The sequence below is a fragment of the Anguilla anguilla genome, chromosome 6, assembly GCF_013347855.1.
Source record: "Anguilla anguilla isolate fAngAng1 chromosome 6, fAngAng1.pri, whole genome shotgun sequence".
Taxonomy (NCBI): Eukaryota; Metazoa; Chordata; class Actinopteri; order Anguilliformes; family Anguillidae; genus Anguilla; species Anguilla anguilla.
Genome location: NC_049206.1, coordinates 60,389,684 through 60,409,657, shown reverse-complemented (window position 1 = coordinate 60,409,657; position 19,974 = coordinate 60,389,684). Strand labels below are relative to the sequence as shown.

Here is a 19,974-nt window from a genome sequence, read left to right as displayed (position 1 = left end):
ATTCAAGGACGATGCAAATTTATAGTGACACACATTGAAAAACAGCCGCAGGAAATGTGGCTTATACCCATAATTATGAGGAGCCATTATGAAATTATAAACCTATTTATTATTGGTCGGGGGAGCCTGTCAGTCAGGACTAATTACCCGAGTAACCCTGCACTCCTACCTCACGCTGGTGAGAATAAGCTCGGTAAGAATGCTAATGAAAACACATCCGCAGCGTCAGGCTCTGGGACACACTGATTGTGATGCAAACGAACACCGGGCGCAGTTAGCATAGAGCGGTTTCATAAAGAAGCCGCAGGATCCCGGGCTGTATTGATGTCTGTCCTGTGGTTCCACACTTTTATTCTCGTCAAAATGTGCAGCTCTGTAAGGACATCTTTACTTAATTAACTTCTTAGTTTCACTCAGTGTCGATGAGCCAATAAATGTGATTCGGTCTGTTTGAACAAAAACCATCTCTAAACCCACACCTTGGCCAACTCAATAGTCACACATTGCAGACAGCAAAGAGAGACGGCAAAAGGGTCAGCTGACCTGATTTCAGAGTCCAGCTGATCTGATTTCAGGGTCCAGCTGATCTGATTTCAGGGTCCAGCTGATCTGATTTCAGAGTCCAGCTGATCTGGTTCTGAGGGTCCAGCTGATCTGATTTCAGGGTCCAGCTGATCTGATTTCAGAGTCCAGCTGATCTGGTTCTGAGCGTCCAGCTGATCTGATTTCAGAGTCTAGCTGATCTGGTTCTGAGGGTCCAGCTGATCTGATTTCAGGGTCCAGCTGATCTGATTCCTGGGCACAGCTGACCTGAATCCCCTGATTGGGCACTGTGCCCATTGAAACTGAAGCAAACGCAGGTGTCAGTGCCTCCAGCAAGATTTGAGTGTCTGTCATTTAAAGGAGGGAATACGGCCTCTCACATGGGCCAGAGAGAGAGAGGGAGGAGAGGGGGGGGGAGAGAGCAAGAGAGAGAGAGTGTGAAAGAGAGAGATAGACAGAGAGAAAGATCAAAACTATGATCTGTTCTTCTTTCTCTCCGTCCCTTCCTTATTTTTTGTCCCTCTTCCTCTTGTCAGAAGCAGCTGTCAGCTGGGTGTGTGTGTGTGTGTGGGGGGGGTGCCTTCCAGACTTTGGGTTTTTCAGGAGAGACAATGGGACCTGCAAGGTGTTGGGTTACTGTGACAGAAGGGCTCTGAAAAAAAAAAAAGCCAGCTCACATTCTACTGCAGGTTTCACAAGCCTGCTGCACTTCTCCCAAACACACAGTCACCCCGTCTCTCTCTCTGTCTCTCTTCCTGTCTCCCTCCATCCCCCATTTCTCTCTCCCTCTGCCTCCCCCGTCTCTTTCTCTTATTCTCTCTCCCTCTGTGTCCCCCTTCTCTATTTCTCTCTCTCTGTCCCACTTCTCCCTGTCTCTCTCTCGCTCCCTCTGCCTCCTTCCCCATCTCTCTCTCTTTCTCTCTCTCCCTCTGTGTCCCCCTTCTCTCTCTCTCTCCCTCTGTCCCCCCGTTCTCTCTGTCTCTCTTACATGCACACACACACTAATGCAAGTTATGAAAATGCAGTATGTTTTTTACACTCTGCTTTGGTGACACAATTTATTCATCCAAAACCCACCGCGTTTTAAACAACACACCCTTTGATTTAGGCTCATGCTGCATCAGCCACTTGTTAAACCAGCTGTGAAGTGTTTCTGTTTTTGTGTGTAAAAAACCCCAAGTCACAGAGTCACTGAGTAAGTACCAAGAGGGGGAAAGTCCAGGGGTCAGAAAGTAAAAGTCCTGCCGTGTCTTTCTTCCACCCATGAACTCAGGCTGCTGATTTAATTCAGTAGTTCTGCCTCCTGGCTGAAGGACTGTGCTGACTAATGCTGGGGAGGGAACAAAATCCTGGGGAGGACTTTTACTTTCTGAACCTGGATTTCCCACGTCAGGTAAGAACAGTCTGCAAAGTGGACGATGAAGCTTCAGAAATAACAAAGTGTTGGAGCCTACTTACCTGGGCAAGGTGAGCAATGACACCCTCTGCTGCCTAAAAATAGACACTGCAGCTTCACCTGCAATACTGAGGTAAAAGATTCACCACCTCCACGACCCGAGCAGCATGATGCATTAATGAGCCATACTGCACTTCTTTTAATATTAATATCACTTATATGCCTGACTGACAGAAACCAAGAACTTCAAAAACACTTCAAAAACGGATGTGTAACGATAAGAACTGAGGGCACTCAATTAAAATCAAAACTTCATTCAGGAACTTGGAAAGACGCACATGAATGGTTATATGATACTGTGACATGTTAATTAAATCGCTCAGGTTCAATAACCTACACGCCCCATGTGTTGTGGAACCTTACACCTGAATAAATATGCAACTCAGGTAGACGGAGGTGACTCCACTGTATCTGGGAGTGAGGTGTGCTGTAAATTAACTGCATATCTGTAGGAACCCTGCAAGCAGGTTTCACACAAACCAGCCAGGTACAGGTGTACTGGGGACTGCACATCCGCCAGGACTGCAGACCTACAACACCCCCGCCCCCCATCGTTCATAAGGAGATGAAGAGGCCTACTGCACCCACGCAAACACACAAAGACGTGCACACTCGCATATAAACACATGCGCACACACATACGCACACAGGAAATACTTGCTCAGTGTTTTACGAGAGTCGGTGGATGTTTTATTGTCTCCGAGTGAGTCACTGGACGGAGCCGTTGAGTAACGTGTAATTATATCATCCTGGGGAAGGCTGGCCTGTCACCGCTCCGCCCTGTTTCCAAGGAGCGGGGTCGGAAAGTTTGGGCGTCTCCGAGGGGAAAGGTGGGGGAGGCAGGGCGGGGGTCACAGAGGCACAAAATGGAGTCTAATTAAACCCATGGATCATAATGCCAAAACCAGCGCAGTGTCGCCGCGGGCAAAGGCGTCTCTATGGCAGAAACCTTTACCATAAGACTATAATACTGAGACCTGATACGCGCGCTTTGTCACACAGGCGTGTCTCTCAAGGAAAAGCAGAGAATCGCAGGAGCTTCCCTCGTGCGAAGACGCGGGAACACACACCTAGTTAAAAGGTACCGCAAAAATAGAGAAAGAAACACAAACAAAAACACTAAATGATACATTCAGTCCCAGTTTATGGGTTACCATCTTAAACGCACCTGGTGCAAAGGAATGCAGTTAATTCTAAGACCCCGGCCGATGCTGAACTGCCGGTGTTTACCCCTAAACTCTAGTGTTTCCATAGCGACCCCTTTTCCACTTTAATGTGATTCTGTACGGTAAATAGTATTCTGGTTGAATTATTGTGCACTTAGCTTGAACAATGCTGCCACTAACTGCTAAAAAACTTTAATTGTCCGTAATAGCCAAGCTGTGTCACGGAAACTAGCTACAGATGTTATTTCATTGCTATTGCTCCGCGGTTATATTTATTTTACGTTATCTTTTGTTCTCGCTAAACATTTCGTTTGCATAGAGAAACGCAGTTCGATTGAAGCGGTAAATTAAATGGCTACCGAAACACGGACTGGGTTTTGAGTTGTGAAACTGTACCTTGATTGCCCTTGGGCTGAGCGGAGAAATCTGAATCCTTTGCCACCGCACGGCGTTCCAATTACGGGCTATTAACTCGGCTTCCTGAGATACCGACCAGACGCCCCAGCCGGGGAGCTGAAACCGGGGGAACAGGAGTTGGGCGAGATCCTCGGAGCGCCGCCGTTTCTGTGAAGGGGTTTTATTCAACTGTCAGAAACGTGCAGGACCGACAACGACCTCTTTGTCACGTCCAAGGAAAGGAAAACACAATGCTAGACTAGGAAAAACACGGTAGTTTAATACCCAGCGGACCCGGGGAACGTGCGCTTCGCGGTGGGTCCGCCAACGGTTCCGCGTGAGAGCTTGTACCCAGTCCGGGCGGCTAAATCTACGCTCTTCTGTGCTCCGCCTACGCCACGAGACCAACGGTCACACACGTATGGGGTGCCGATTCTGGACAGACTTCTGAATGAATCGGCGCCCCAAACAAACGCAGTGGACCACCCTGCCACAGAGGCTTTATAGTATTAACCATTAACAGCTGAGCGCTCCCGCTGGATGTTTTCTCAACATGATCACGGGTGATATTGTTTTAAGTAGCTAATGTAGTGCAGCTACAAGCACTCAGTCACTTGAATATTATGAGAAATGTGATATGATGTAAAGCTCGTTTCCCAAGTTTTGGCGAACCCAATGACCTTGACCCTCTGGTTAAACCGTTGGTTACTGCTCAGCCATCAGGAGTATTTTATTACGTTGCCTATTATGCAGCTTAATAAAATAATACCACCCCTGATTCAACACGTCGCACATTGTGCAGGTCATGAGAAAGTTATGTAGATATCTAACCCATATCCTTAATCACACAAAAAAACTGTCAAGGCCACTTGAACATACACCAGATCAGAAATTATATGGAAAACCCCTAAGAAAGGAAGCCAAGCTGTTAACTGGTGAACTGCAGAGTGAAAAAAACAGCAGATTCGTCATGCTTTCGAGGATAGTGATAAGCATGAATGAACTGGCCAATTCCAAAACTGGAAATCAAAACAATTTATCAGAGAGAAAGAGTCAGACATCAGACCGAATCCCCTTAAGGCCCACTCTAGAAACTTGCAACAGGCCCCAACGGCTCCATCGCAGCGGTGAGCTCTTTGACCATGCTGCCCCCTGGTGGAAATATTGTGTTTTACAATCTCTGTGTAGAAAATCTGCAGGGCTCGAGGCGCTCCGTATCAGCTTACATCTGGCTTGTTCATCAGACGTGTTTGAATGGAAAAACTTTTTTTTTTAAAACAAACAAAAAAAAACCTTTTACCTTAAAACGAATTCTAAGACTTACACATTCAGCTGAGGATGAGTATGGAAGAATCCCACGGCCACTCTCTGATTGCATACTGCTTCACTGATCAGCTGGAGCTGAATTACACCAAACTGATTTGATTGATTAACAGGTTAATCAGTAAGCAATGACATTTTTTTAAAACGTAGAGACACACACACACACTGTTCACAGATACAGTAACCGAGAATCGGTACTCAATATTTGATTACAATTATTAAACCCCTAAAAAGCTTTGGCGCTATTTGGGGGATGTGTAGATCAGACAAACCACTTCGCCACAGACAGACGTAGCTTATTTGGAACTTACTAACAACCGACGTCTCCTCGTCAGAGATCATGTCATTGTGGTGAAAAAGTCGTAGCGACGGTTCGTGAAATAACCAGCAGGTGGAAGCATTACCTAGATTTTTTTTGTTGAGTTTCATAAAAATATAATTACGCCAATCTCCTCCGCCCATATTTTAGGTTAATCATTACCGTGACTCCGTGGGACCAGGACGTATTGTATGTCCTCTGTGCTGTGGAATTAAATAAGTTATTCTGAAGTTGCGACAACCGGCCGGACTGTCAGGACGCACAGGGAAACGATTTCAAAATCATGATTCCCTGCAAGCATAAACTGAGGATGGAATGACTAATGGAATCAAGAATATGAATCAGCGAACCGCATCTCCGACAGGATAACAGGTGATTCAGTAGGCTGGTCACTGTGACGCGCAGTGCAATACATTGCAATACAGCGCATTTAGCAGACGCTCTTATCCAGAGCGACCTCCACACCTTCTGTGATGAGTAAACGGTCTTATCGTTTAACCAACTTTCCAACTTATTACATAGTATCAATTTACACAGCTGGACATTAACTGTGGCAATTCAGGATAAGTACTTTGCGCGGGGGCACAACGACAGTGTCCTGCTTGGGAATCGACCCGACCCAGTTCCCTAACCATAATACTCTGGTGTGCTTAATTACTGCTCACCTATCAGCACACCTGTTTCTCGGGTGGGGCGATAACAGTGTACAGAAACACAAGAAAACTTTTTAATATCCTACTTTTCACACAGACAGCTGGATACATTACTTAGATAGTTTAAAATGAATTATATTGGGAATTATAAGCATTATATGTTTCAAAAATCGAAATTCCATGGCATGGTACGGAGTCCCCACTAGGCACGCCAGGCGAAAAAAAATAAACGTTTCGCAATCACTGTGCGAAATTTTGCAATCCGTGCGCTCGGTTTTTGAGTGAGTTCACTCGGGGTCGCAATGCTCAATCCAATTTTAAATAAAGGGTTCATTCCAATAATGTCAGTCACGGAAGCATCATCATCATAGCTACAATTCACACTCGAGACAGCGTTTAAGGCAGCTGTGTGTAAGAATGCCGATGTCAGACAGTCGATATTTACTGATAGGGCCAGGATACGATACAGATCGGCCCCCAGCAGACACTGCTCGCGGGGGCTGTTTCAGCACATTCACGCGCTCGGGCGCAGTAGCCTCTGATACTCCCGCGGCAGTGAGTTTCTGACCGCGCGCACTTCAGCTGCACCACTTTACCTGTGCAGACAGGGCGGATTCTGACTCACGCGCGTCTCACCGCGGGCTCCACTTCCTCGAAAAAAAAAAGAAAAGAATCAGATACGCTTCGGCATTTGGAGAGAGACGGTTTTACATTAAGGTGGGTCTTAAGATGTGGTTAAATACTATTATAATCTTTTTTATATAACTATTTTGAGTCTGTATACCATATCTCTGTGAAATATTCAAAGCTTTTTGTTCATGTGAACTTTTAACGCCTTGATGTAGCCTACTGTAACGTACATGCAGAGGGTCAGGTATTGCGATTGTTTACAACAGTGTGTCCGGGTGTTGTTGCCGTTTTCTTAAAGGTATAACCTACGCGACGGAAACTGTGGCGAAAAGGTACTGTTTCATATACTAAATATTATTTATGTAATTATTTTAAAATTACATAGCTCTAGTCCAAAGTATATGCGCATTAAGTTACTTTCCCAGCGTCGAACAATGGCTTTAATTACGGTTTGCTTTTTCACGCCTTTACATTGTACAAAAATAGTGTTTAAGGAGAAAAAAAGCCAAAATATGGTTTTGCTGTAGATGTTGTATAATGACAAAGGCCCGTTGCGTTCGGTGGATTGGCTACTGAGACAACTTGACGTACAGCAATAGAGTTTGAATTTATATGACAGCAACGCATTGTTTGTACTTAAGCGTTTTAAAAGACGCGTAAAGGCGCAGCAAAGCAAAATGACTACATACGCAGGCTACTCTTATTTATGAATCGAGTATATTTCACTTGTCTTGGTTTTCCCTGAAATAGATAATTTGTTAACATTTTGAAGAGTTCACCCGTGGAATTCTATTTCTTCTTGAAACGTGTGTGGGCCAAGTTTCTGTAAAACAGTTCCTCGCGAGTATCCTGCACAAAATGGTGTTATGGTTTGGCGAGTGTGCCGCGGTGGGATCTATGGCGGCACCGCTCTGTCAGACGTCTGTAGTTGAGGGCGTGGATTCACGGCGTTTGTTAGCCCTGCAGGCCTGTATTTTGACAAACTTTAAAACTTCGTGCTCTCGAGCTATGCATACGTGCGGATGAAAACTTGAATTACTTGGAGGAATACATGTTAAATTCCTTAGCATCCGATCTTTCAAATAATTTCAGCGAGTAAACTACTTCGTGTGCAAGTTCGTGGATTTAGGGAAATGATAAGCACACGATATCAATTATCACTGCACCCCGTCTGTGAAACCAATGAACATAAATTATGCTCAGGTGTGTGTCACTGAAAATTATAACATATCACGGTTTCTTAGCAATGTGCTGCGTGGTACCTGCAACTCCGACAAATCGAGCCCTGCACTACAGATCAGAACCTCATAATGTATTTACACATTAGTGCTGCAGAAATGCGTTTGGCGCACATCCTCTACACTACTTTACTCGCGTTTAGCCAATGCTAAGCGTAATCCAGAAGGTTCAGTATTCAGTTTTATTATTATTATTATTATTATTATTATTAACCTGTGTTTAGACCGTACGCGCGAGAGAGCAGGTATCCTGCATTGTTCACTTTGTGTGCCTGTGTTCAACAATGCTAAGCGCGAGGCAGCAGGTATTCAGGTAGGGACACTGATTTGCGCGGCTCATGTTCCTACACGCCCTGAATACCATTGTTGTGCTGCGATGTCTGTAGGCTTCGCAGTCCCTATCTGCTTTACTCTGGGTGTGAGTTTCCTTCTGTGGGGGGTGGGGGGGCTTTCTTCTTTAGCTTTATAATTAAATGACCCACATGCTGAACAGCGGTGCTCGTAAACTGTAACAGCAGGAAAGGCTCTGTAATGGTGGTTATTACACAGCATGCAGGTTATCTCGTTTAACTTGCAAAAAGATGTCTGCTCTTTTTTTTTTTTACAAAAGCAAACTGTTACCAGCCGACACGTTCGAAGAATAAGCTTTTTTGATCCCACATGCAGTTGTGTGGAGAATCAATGGTTTGTTACATTTGTCAGTTTTTTTCATTGGTGTAATGAGTTGACTTCAGTATTCAAGTGCAATGACAATACATTTTATTTTATTTATTTATTTTATTTTTTAATAAACCCGTTAAAACCTTGGAGCTTGACAAAGTATGTTTTAGAACTGGGGTGTGCTGCATAGTTAAATCCATGGCTGATCAATGATAAAAGTAACAGAACTGGCCTGAAAGGAGAGGAGCTTTATGACATCATAGTACCTGATCAAGACCTAGTTCCACTGTAGCCACACCCATTACAAGGGAACAGTGTGGTCACACCACAGATTTTAAAGACTGCCCAGATATTCAACTCCTGCTTTCATTCTATCCTCTCTGCTTACTTCCAAGAGGTTTACAAGATAGCAAGTTTCTGGTGCTGGATTACAGTGTCTAAAATGTACAGCCACAGTTGTTCTAGGACTTACTGTCAACCAATATATCACAGCGCCTATAACATAACACCGCATTAGCTCTGTGTCTCCTTTACACTGCACCACCAAACCAGGCCTGTTATCTCCCCTGATGTGTCAGTTCCGTCTGAGCTGGACGTGCGTGATGCTTAGCGGGTTCCTGTGCCCGGGTTGCAGGTGGAACCCTGCTTACTGTGCCCGTGTTGCAGGTGGGACCATGATTACGGCGGCGGAGTACGGGAAGACTTCCTGGGAGCTCACGGTGCACGTGGAGCAGAGGAGCGGGGAGGAGGGCATGAAGTTCAAGCTGCGGGTGGAGGGGAAGCTGCACATCGGCGGACTCATGCTCAAACTGGTGGAGAAAATCAGTGAGTCCGTCACGTAACCCCTTCCCCCCCCCCCCCCCGTTTCCCTTATTTCACTTTGGGTCCTCTTACAGAAATGTGATACACTGCAGTATATTGAACTTAAATATAAATGTAATAACATGTAATGCTAAGTATATTTCACAGTAGTGTATATATATATAGCCTAAAGCTGCATATAAATGCACTACTATATATACATGACCAAACTGCATACAATCACATTCTAAACAGGAATAGAATCATCTAGAATGTGAATGTTTGCTGCAGCATTAAGATTTGCCTTCACTGGAATTAAGAGGCCTTGCCCAAACCATGAAAAACAGCCCCAGACCAAGGGGTGTCCAGATACCTGTGGTCATATAGTGTGAGTGAGTGTGTGTGCTTTACTGTGTGAGTGAGATACAGATTGGCCAGTCAGTGTGTAAAAGAAAGGGGACCTTGTTCAAACACAGAGACACACCCATGTTTATCCTGTGTTCCAGCTCAAAGCTCTGGGCCAGGTAGCGTTGTTCATCTGTTCACCTGCTGACCAGTTCACCTGCGGCCTGCTGCCCCAGGTGGGGGAGGGGCACCCCAAGGCCTGCAGTTCGTGCCCAAGCTCAGATAAGAGGCTTGGGCTTATAATACTAGTGGTAGTTTAGAAGAGTGGTGAAACATGGTCACAGTAAGGTAACAATTAAATAATTGGTTATTTAGCCCGGTGCATGCTGGGATAGGCTCCAGCCCCCCCGCAACCCTGACCGGGAATAAGATAATGGATAATGGATGGATGGATGGATGGATGGGTGGGTTATTTAGTCATCAAAATAACTTACTGATTCCATACACTGGAACACTATTCTCTATTTCCTGTTGAGTCACAGTTTGTCCTAAATTGAGGGTGCAGGCTACACTGTTTCCAACCACCGACCACCAATCAAAAGACTTTGATCTGCACAGCAAGCACTGCCATTGGTCCACGTCACTGATGACACAAGATGGCCCCAGCCATTAAGACGCTGGGGTTCACAGAGCCACACTTACTCCATCAGTAGGAGGAGGTACCCCACCCTGTCTGAATTCCCCTCTGGACCTGTAATCTTTCTGTCTCCCGCCCCCTCCTGCACAAAAACTGCATCTGCCAGAGACGTGTTTAAATTACAGCAGCAAGCTGGGCTGTAAAGCTGGGCAGTAAAGGCAGTCTAATGTGCCCGTGTTCAGCATGGGGCCTCTTCCTTCCCCCCATTAGACGGGATTTAATGTGCCCGTGAGCTGCGTGTGTTTCCACCCAAACTGCTGCGTGTCGAATTCCACTCCCCCGGGACCTCCGGCCTCCCTGAGGGGAGAGGGGGGGAGTGGGAGGGGGGTGTCAGTGCTCGGGCTGTGGGCCTCGCTGTGGAAATGTTCACATCTTTTCTCCGGGAGAAAGTTTTTGATGTGTGTGACTTTGTGAGCAGTCAACAAGGCTAGCCCGTAAAAAACGTTAGGGGCCACACACTCTTTTGGTTTCGTTCTTGGGTAGAGTCGTGAGATGAGCCTCTTTATTGCACTCTTTAGTGTGCACACACACACTCACTCCCATTGACAAGTGAAGTGATTCAACTTGTATACTCAGTAGTAGACAAGTAAGCTGTTTTGGACATGGCCCAGGATGCATTGAATTACCTTTGGCACCAGGGATAAATAGGCGTGTGACAGTCTGCTGTAACCCCATTTTGAATCTGAGGAGAATAAGGAAGTACAGAGAAAGCGCTGTTGCTGATTGGCCGCTTTGTGTGCAGAGGCTCCCCAGGATTGGTCGGATTATGCGCTGTGGTGGGAGCAGAAGAACTGCTGGCTGCTGAAGACCCACTGGACGCTGGATAAGTACGGGGTCCAGGCCGACGCCACCCTGTACTACACCCCCCAGCACAAGCCCCTGTGCCTGCAGCTGCCCAACATGAAGACCATCAAGCTGAGCGTCAGCTACTCCGCCGTGGTCTTCAAAACCGTGGCCGACGTCTGCAGGGTTCTGAGTGAGTACTGAACACCGCAACACAGCGTTACACAGCTCTGAGTGAGTACTGAACACTGCAACACTGAGTTACACAGCTCTGAGTGAGTACTGAACACCGCAACACTGAGTTACACAGCTCTGAGTGATTACTCAACACCGTAACAGAGTTACACAGCTCTGAGTGAGTACTGAACACCGCAACACTGAGTTACACAGCTCTGAGTGATTACTCAACACCGTAACACAGTTACACAGCTCTGAGTGAGTACTGAACACCGCAACACTGAGTTACACAGCTCTGAGTGATTACTCAACACCGTAACACAGTTACACAGCTCTGAGTGAGTACTGAACACCGCAACACAGAGTTACAGAGCTCTGAGTGAGTACTCAACACTGTAACACAGAGCTACAGGGCTCAGAGTGAGTACTCAACACTGTAACACAGAGTCTGAGTAAGTACTCAATAAAGGTGAGGTGAGATTTTAACTCAAAATCACAGTTAAAGTGAAAAGATATATAAGGAGGGCAAACTGTCAAACAAGACTATTTCAATCAGTAGAGCCCCTGGACTGAGCTGTGTGTGAAGCTCGGTCTGAAGGACACATCGGAGGGCGAGTTTCACTCTCCTGAACAGGCCCAGACATGCAAGGCTTCACTCACAGATGCTTTTCACTGAGCTCACCACTGTCCCATATCTTTCTGCTCTTTCCCAGAATGCCTTGCTGGTTTCCATAGGCATGAAGCGCATATGTTCAGCTACAGGCCTGTGGTGTTACGGTTTCCCTGTTTGGGTGACCAGCTCACCATTTTTAACAAGTTTAACTGATTTCCCCCCACCTAGACATCCGTAGGGCGGAGGAACTGTCCCTCCTGAGACCGCCCGACGACCCGTCCAAGAAGAAGAAGAAAAAAGACAAGAACAGAGACCAGGCCATGGAGGACATCCTGGACATGGACGCCATTGGGGGAATGTCAGGTGACACGCACGCGCATGTGGGCTCACATGGGGGGAGGCATACAGGCACACACACACACACACACACACACACATACATACACAAATACTGAAAACTCAGGTGACAAATTACTCACCTTCTTTCACTTTCACTTTTAAAACAGGTGCTGCACAGTTTAATTTTTAACTGAAGTGAAATATTTAATTCCTGCACTTTGGTCTGATATCGTAGTCTTTATATATATAACCTTCTTTATAGCTTTGTGCATTGTTGGTTGGTTGCGTTTTAAGATATATAATGTTTAAATGTTTGATGAAACTCACTTTCTGGCTTATTTGCTGTGCTTAATGTACCTGCAATTCATTTCTTTAATTTCATGGTATTGTATGTCCTCCTATAGAGGCGCATCTATCAAATGAGTAAGTGTGTAAATAGCTGCTGATTGGCTGTGGATGCGTCTGACACGTGTGAAATAGCTGCTGATTGGCTGTTGGATGCGTCTGACACGTGTGCTGTTTCCAGGCAGCCCCGGGCTCTACAGTAAGACCATGATCCCCACGTACGACCCGGAGAACGGGACGCCCGCCTCGGCCACCAGTCTGTGGTTTGGGGACAACCCCCTGACCACCAGCCAGCCCAACCTGCCCCCCGCTGAGCTGGCCAAGCTCTACCAGCCCCTCAGCCTCACGGACAAGACCGCTATCAACGCCGGGTGAGCCAATCAGCTCTCAGAGAGAGACACCAGCCAGTCAGCACTTAGAGAGAGACACTAGCCAATCAGCTCTTAGAGAAAGACACTAGCCAATCAGCTCTTAGAGAGAGACACCAGCCAGTCAGCTCTCAGAGAGAGACACCAGCCAGTCAGTTCTTAGAGAGAGAGACTAGCCAATCAACTCTTAGAGAGAGACACTAGCCAATCAGCTCTTAGTGAGAGACACTACACAATCAGCTCTTCGTGAGGGAGACTAACCAACTGGCTCTTAGAGAGAGACGCCAGCCAATCAGCACTTAGTTAGACTCCAGCCAATCAACTCTTAATGAGGGGAATGGGCCAGTTACATGGTTAAGTGGAATCTGTGGTCACAGTAGCATGTCATGTGACAGGAAGCTGTGGTCACGAGAATGTCATGTGACAGGAAGTCGTGGTAACAGGAGCATGTCATGTGACAGGAAGCTGTGGTCACGAGAATGTCATGTGACAGGAAGTCGTGGTAACAGGAGCATGTCATGTGACAGAAAGTCAAGAGCACTGAAGCGTGTCATGTGACAGGATGTTGTATTTCGCAGGTGGCTGGATTCATCGCGATCCTTAATGGAACAAGGCATCCAGGAGGAGGAAAAACTGCTACTGCGATTCAAGTACCACTGCTTCTTTGACCTCAACCCAAAAGTGAGGGACCACTCCTCTGCTCATTATCCATTACCATACTCATTATCCTCATCCATACTCACCATCCACAACCCTACTCATTATCCCCAACTATATTAATTCATTGTCCCCAACTGTATTCATTATCAACCAATGTATTCATGATCCACAGCCTTACTTAATGTCTTACACAGCCAGTCACAGTGAAAAAGGCAGCACATTGTACCTGGGAGAGACAATGAAAGCAACCATGCTGTGGTGTGTTTGAGCGGGAGTAAATCCTGTTCTCTTTCTCTCCCTCTCTCTATGTCTCTCTACCCTCTCTCCCTCTCTCTTTGCCTCTCTCTCTCACCCCCCCCCCCCCAGTATGACGCGGTGCGGATAAACCAGCTGTATGAGCAGGCGCGCTGGACTGTGCTCCTGGAGGAGGTGGACTGCACAGAGGAGGAGATGCTGATGTTCGCGTCCCTCCAGGTACCGACCCCAGAACCTCCTGGAAAATCAGGGTAAACCCTGCAGACGGGGTGCCCCCTCCAAGACTGGAGTTAAACCTGCAGACGCTGCGGCCCTCCAGGACTGGAGTTAAACCTGCAGACACTGCGGCCCTCCAGGACTGGAGTTAAACCTGCAGACGCTGCGGCCCTCCAGGACTGGAGTTAAACCTGCAGACGCTGCGGCCCTCCAGGACTGGAGTTAAACCTGCAGACGCTGCGGCCCTCCAGGACTGGAGTTAAACCTGCAGAGGCTGCGGCCCTCCAGAACTGGAGTTAAACCTGCAGACGCTGCGGCCCTCCAGAACTGGAGTTAAACCTGCAGACGCTGCGGCCCTCCAGGACTGGAGTTAAACCTGCAGACGCTGCGGCCCTCCAGGACTGGAGTTAAACCCGCAGACGTGCAGTTGCTGTAGCCGTGAGCCCTGTGTTTGGCAGTAGAAGGGGTTTTACCTGCCCTGCTCTGGGTGGGGAGAGTAATATGTGTCCCTGCAGGAGCAGGATTTTCGCTCTACTGTAGAACCGGTTTGGTCTCTCCCTCCGGCAGAAAGGAGTCAGGACAGGCGCTGACACGCGGATCGCTTTACCAGAGCAGAGCAGCCCTCGCATCTCACACACTCACCCCTGAACTGCTCACACACTCACCCCTGAACTGCTCACACACTCACCCCTGAACCTCTCACACACTCACCCCTGAACCTCTCACACACTCACCCCTGAATCGCTCACATACTCACCCCGAACCTCTCACACACTCACCCCTGAACCGCTCACACTCTCACCCCTGAACCTCTCACACACTCACCCCTGAACCTCTCACACACTCGCCCTCACACTTTCACCCCTGAACCTCAAACACACTCATCCCTGAACCTCTCACACACTCACCCCTGAACCTCAAACACACTCATCCCTGAACCTCTCACACACTCACCCCTGAACCTCTCACACACTCATCCCTGAATCGCTCACATACTCACCCCTGAATCGCTCACACACTCACCCCGAACCTCTCACACACTCACCCCTGAACCGCTCACACTCTCACCCCTGAACCTCTCACACATTCACCCCTGAACCGCTCACACTCTCACCCCTGAACCTCTCACACACTCACCCCTGAACCTCTCACACACTCGCCCTCACACTTTCACCCCTGAACCTCAAACACACTCATCCCTGAACCTCTCACACACTCACCCCTGAACCTCAAACACACTCATCCCTGAACCTCTCACACACTCACCCCTGAACCTCAAACACACTCATCCCTGAACCTCTCACGCACTCACCGCTGAACCTCTCACACACTCACCCACTCACCCCTGAACAGACACTCACCCCTGAACCTCTCTCACACTCACCCCTGAACTGCTCACACTCTCACACTGAAGCCTGGGTTTAGTTGAAAGCTGGTTCTGATGAATGAATGAATGAATGAATGTTTGTGAGTGTGTGGATTCATGGTGTGCACGCGCTCTGTTTATTTCAGTACCACATCTGTAAGCTGACCATGTCGTCCGAACCGCTGGACTACTCCAACGAGCCGGACATCGACGAGGTGGAAGCGGCGCTCTCCAACCTGGAAGTGACTCTGGAGGGAGGAAACACAGACAGAATGCTGGTATGAGCGGCAACTTATATGCAGCATTTGTTTATCATCTATTTGATTATTATAGTCCCGTATCGCTTGATTGGATGCAACTCACTAAAGGAGAAAAATAGTCTAATAATGTAGTCATGTATTTGAAAATACTCTTGCCATTTTGCCCTATAACACAAAAACTAAGTAGGATGTTAGTAATATATTATTAGTGTAATGTTTGTGCATGTAAGCTAGCCGGCTTGGTTTAATGTAGATGCAGCTCTGCGTTGTTAGAGAAGCTGTGTGTCTGTGTGCTGCTGGGAGTCCAGATCTTTGTTGCTTTGAGAAGAAAACTTTTGCCCTGCGCACACCACAGGTATAAGCTGTTGATTGGCCGGCTCCATGCATGATGTCATGAGAGCAGGAAACCTGACACCGCTTTTATTCTCTTTGTAGGAAGATATTACAGACATTCCAAAGCTGACCGACACCCTGAAGCTGTTCAGGTGAGCTTTGAGTTAGCCCGACGGCTAACCCTGATGCCTGCAGTAGCTTAGCATTGCTCAGGGAAACGCATATGCAAAGTGCTAGAGCAGTTAGCCCGCTTTAATAATCTCTAGTTATCTACAGGTTCTCACTCAGCATATGATTTAGTGATTGAGCACTATGGTGCTTTGATATTAACATTTTCATATTTTGCTTCTTCTGTGTTTGCAATTTGGAAAATAGAATATGGAATATCTTGGAATAATGCGTCGGTATCTTGTAATGTTACGCAAGTGTTCCAAAGTTACCGCTGCCTGCCAAACAAATCAATGCATGCAAATACATGCAGATGGCAACAACATCCACAATAACAATTATATCAGCAATCGCCATGGTAACAATCACCAGCGTAGCTGTGGCAGTGATGTTTGGAAATGAGATGAATATTAAAATGAGACTCAGTGGGCTTACTTATTTCCACCAGTCACATAAATCCACTGAAAGCCATTGCTACAAGTTCTCCTCACCAAAATGCAGAATGCTTATAGCACCATCTAGAGGCTCAGAGGAGAAACACATCGCCATATTTCTATTCCTTCACTTCACTGAGAGAGCAGAGTGGATTTCCATAGGCCACGTCTAAGCCAATGAAGTTATGAACGGTGTGCTATCTTGGCCAGGTCTCCCTCGAAAAAGAGATTTTAATCTCAAGGGATTTCCTGCTTAAATAAAGGTTAAAAATTAAAAAATTAAAAATTAAACACCCCTCTTGACTTGTCTTTCTGTTGCAGGCCCAAGAAGCTGACCCTTCGGCCCTATAAGGAGTACTGGTTCATTTTTAAAGACACCACGATCTCCTATTACAAGAACAAGGAGGCGGCCAGCGGGGAGCCCATTGAGCAGTTTCATTTAAGAGGTCATAACCGGAGTTCCACGCGTCAATTCATAATGCGCTCAGTGTTTAGAGTCGCCATGGCGATTCTAACGGTTTTTTTTTACCGGCTCTCGCAGGATGTGAGGTCGTTCCCGACGTAAATGTGTCAGACAAGAAGTTCGGAATCAAACTCCTGCTCCCGGTGGCGGACGGCATGAACGAGGTGTACCTGCGCTGCGAAAACGTAAGGCTCGCCTCACCTGAGACGTCTCTGATTGGCTCTGCCTCCTGGCTGAAGGATTGTGCTAATTAGCAAAACAAGGTGATTGGAACAAAACACTGGTGGGAGGACTTGTACCTTCTGAACCTGGACTTTCCACCTCTGGATATGTTGCGTTTGGGAGCATTAAACTATGTGTGTCACATCTGTCCTTTGACCATATAAGGTCACTGGAGGTTGAGGTGGGGGGTTGATATTGTAAACTCTATGGTACTTTTCTGGTCGCCATGAAGGAGACACAGTATGCGAAGTGGAAAGCTGCCTGCATCCTGGCCTCCAAGGGCAAGACGATGGCCTACAGCTCCTACCGCACGGAGGTGCGCAACATCCAGGCCTTCCTGCAGATGAAGAATCTGGCGCCCTCTTCTGGCCAGGCCACGCCGGACCTGGACTCCATGGAGATGAACGCCGAGTGCTTCGTCTCACCGCGATACGTCAAGAAATACAAGACCAAACAGGTGAGCGGGAGTACGCCGCACATAGCACGTCTGTGCACCTGTGCGTGAATCACCTGCTCACCTGTGTCTCTCCTGCTTACCTGTGACTCACCCTTTCCCCCAGCACCTCTTCCCTCTCATTAAACTGCTGCATTGTCATTGGCTAACTCTTTGTGCTTTGTAGGGAGCCGCCTGTTCATTGGCTAACTCTGGGGCGCTGCCTGCTCATTGGCTAACTCTCTGTGCTTTTGTTGGGTGCTGCATTGTCATTGTCTAACTCTTTGTGCTTTTGCTGTTCTGTCCCAGTTGACGGGTCGGATTCTGGAAGCGCATCAGAACATCGCCCAGCTGTCCCTGATGGAGGCGAAGATGAGGTTCATACAGGCCTGGCAGTCCCTTCCCGAGTTTGGAGTCAGCTACTACATCGTCAGGTGACTGCCGACAGCCTTTTTTTTATCAGACGATGGTTTTGACGATCACGGCAGTTTGTTTGATCTCTAGTCCGGAAGTGAGTAGTGAGGGCTGCATCTGTTTCTGGCCTTTCCTTACAGTAATTAGCCCTAGAATTTCCACCACCTGACATTTTAGTTACATTTCTTGATAACCACATGAATGACAGCTGAAGACTGTTCTTGTGTCCTTATATGAACCGTTTTACTGTGCTGTGATCTAATCTCTGAGTGAACCAGTTGGTGTATGTAGCCAGTTAGCTCATTTAGCCAGGGTAACTGGTGGTAACAGAAACGTGCAACACCCTGGCCCCCAAGGACATTGCCCAATTGCCCCACACCTGCTCTGGTCCATACGTTTAGGCTGTGATGTCTGCTTGTGTGCCTGTCTGTGTGTCTCAGGTTCAGGGGGAGTAAGAAGGATGAGATTTTGGGGGTCTCCCATAACCGACTGATCCGCATCGACATGTCCACTGGCCTGCCCCTCACCACCTGGAGGTTCTCCAACATGAAGCAGTGGAACGTCAACTGGGAGATCCGACAGGTGAGCGCCTCCTTCCCCTCACCTGCACACACCTTTACTCACCTCCGGATCGGCAGTTCCCACATTCACGTGCCTAAAAGTGCAGTTCAGGTCAGAGCTGCATCAACAGAGGAGACAAGACTGGTGAATTTTCATTTTAGAAAAATGTCTTAGAATGTTACTGACTGAACCCCCCAAATAGTCGTGGGTACAAGGCTGATTAATGTTGCGTGCATATTTACTACCCATAAAGGATCATTGCTTTGTACTCATTGATTTACCGATCAACATCAAATTGACCTTTATGACCACTTCTGATTAGACACCTGAACCGACATCAAAATGTTTTTGGCGGGAACAGACAGCCAGTTGTAATGAAACGGTTATTTCCCTAACAGTGAGCGATGAGCTGGCTGAATCGATCGGTTTCACCTTCGACCTTTCCGGACTCAAACTCCGGTTTCTCACGAGCGACTTTCTCACCCGCCGTGCCGCTTCGTTTCCAGGTGGCCATCGAGTTCGACCAGAACGTCTCGGTGGCCTTCTCCTGCCAGAGCTGCGACTGCAAGGTGGTGCACGAGTACATCGGCGGCTACATCTTCCTCTCCACCCGCTCCAAGGACCAGAACGAGTCTCTCGACGAGGAGCTCTTCCACAAGCTCACCGGCGGCCAAGAGTGAGCCGGTCCGACTGCCCGGTCGGCTACGCCCCCCCCCAAACGCCAAGATGGCAGAACGTTCTGGTGGAACCAAGCAGCCAGGGCCTGTTGTAGTTCTACACTAGCTGATGTTGTCCCAAATATGTGCTTCTCTATCTGGGTCTTGTGAAGCCATTACGCAGAGCATGAGTTTGTGTACTGAGTTTTCATTTGTGTACTTTTTTTTTTTTTTTTTTTAAAGAGCATGTAGTCAGGCTTTGTAAATACAGGAAAAGGTTACAACATGTTTAATGATTAAATACCTGTGGATTTTCACAGCAGAATGTGCTACTAGTGGTAGATTGTATGAACATTTGACTGTCAGAATTCATGCTTATCTGGGTAGGGTCAGTGAGTATTTCATATCACAGGCACGTTCTATTCATGGTTTTTTATTGTTGGATTTTTCCTGACATTAATCATGTTATATTTGCAATAGTAAGTGAGTCTCTCAAGAGTTTGAGCCTTTCATCTTCCTAACTTTGGAAGAGCATTTAAATGGGAAAAAAGACAGTGTATGGAGCATTTACTTTTCTTGTTTACAAAAAAAAACCTGTAGAAGTTCTTTAAACTGAAACTCCCAATAAAATACTGGATATTTTTGTTGGAAAACAAATGTGTGTGTGTGGTAGTCATTGTT

The 19,974-nt window shown here is 47.1% G+C and overlaps 1 protein-coding gene across 5 annotated transcripts; it reads left to right on the top strand.

The window, feature by feature from the left end:
* Window positions 1-5,560: 5,560 nt before the first annotated feature.
* On the top strand, window positions 5,561-19,950 carry fermt1 (fermitin family member 1). 5 transcript variants are annotated; one of them, XM_035420814.1, is made up of 15 exons: window positions 5,561-5,575; window positions 9,051-9,209; window positions 10,970-11,203; window positions 12,029-12,163; window positions 12,666-12,855; window positions 13,431-13,533; window positions 13,879-13,986; window positions 15,496-15,627; window positions 16,045-16,094; window positions 16,866-16,990; window positions 17,086-17,192; window positions 17,462-17,686; window positions 17,972-18,096; window positions 18,517-18,658; window positions 19,144-19,950. In XM_035420814.1, the coding sequence occupies exons 2-15, from the start codon at window positions 9,059-9,061 to the stop codon at window positions 19,315-19,317; spliced, it is 2,001 nt and encodes a 666-aa protein (XP_035276705.1). In that variant the 5' UTR covers window positions 5,561-5,575; window positions 9,051-9,058; the 3' UTR covers window positions 19,318-19,950. The 5 variants fall into 5 exon arrangements, with proteins under 5 accessions (XP_035276705.1, XP_035276702.1, XP_035276701.1 ...); XM_035420811.1 differs by lacking the exon at window positions 5,561-5,575 and adding an exon at window positions 6,305-6,533; XM_035420810.1 differs by lacking the exon at window positions 5,561-5,575 and adding an exon at window positions 6,305-6,573.
* Window positions 19,951-19,974: the final 24 nt, after the last annotated feature.

Coding starts and splice junctions, on each gene's coding strand:
- fermt1 (XM_035420814.1), top strand. CDS start 9,059: ATGATTACGGCGGCGGAGTACGGGAAGACTTCCTGGGAGCTCACGGTG. Junction 12,164..12,665: donor CGCCATTGGGGGAATGTCAG/GTGACACGCACG, acceptor TGCTGTTTCCAG/GCAGCCCCGGGCTCTACAGT. Junction 12,856..13,430: donor AAGACCGCTATCAACGCCGG/GTGAGCCAATCA, acceptor TGTATTTCGCAG/GTGGCTGGATTCATCGCGAT.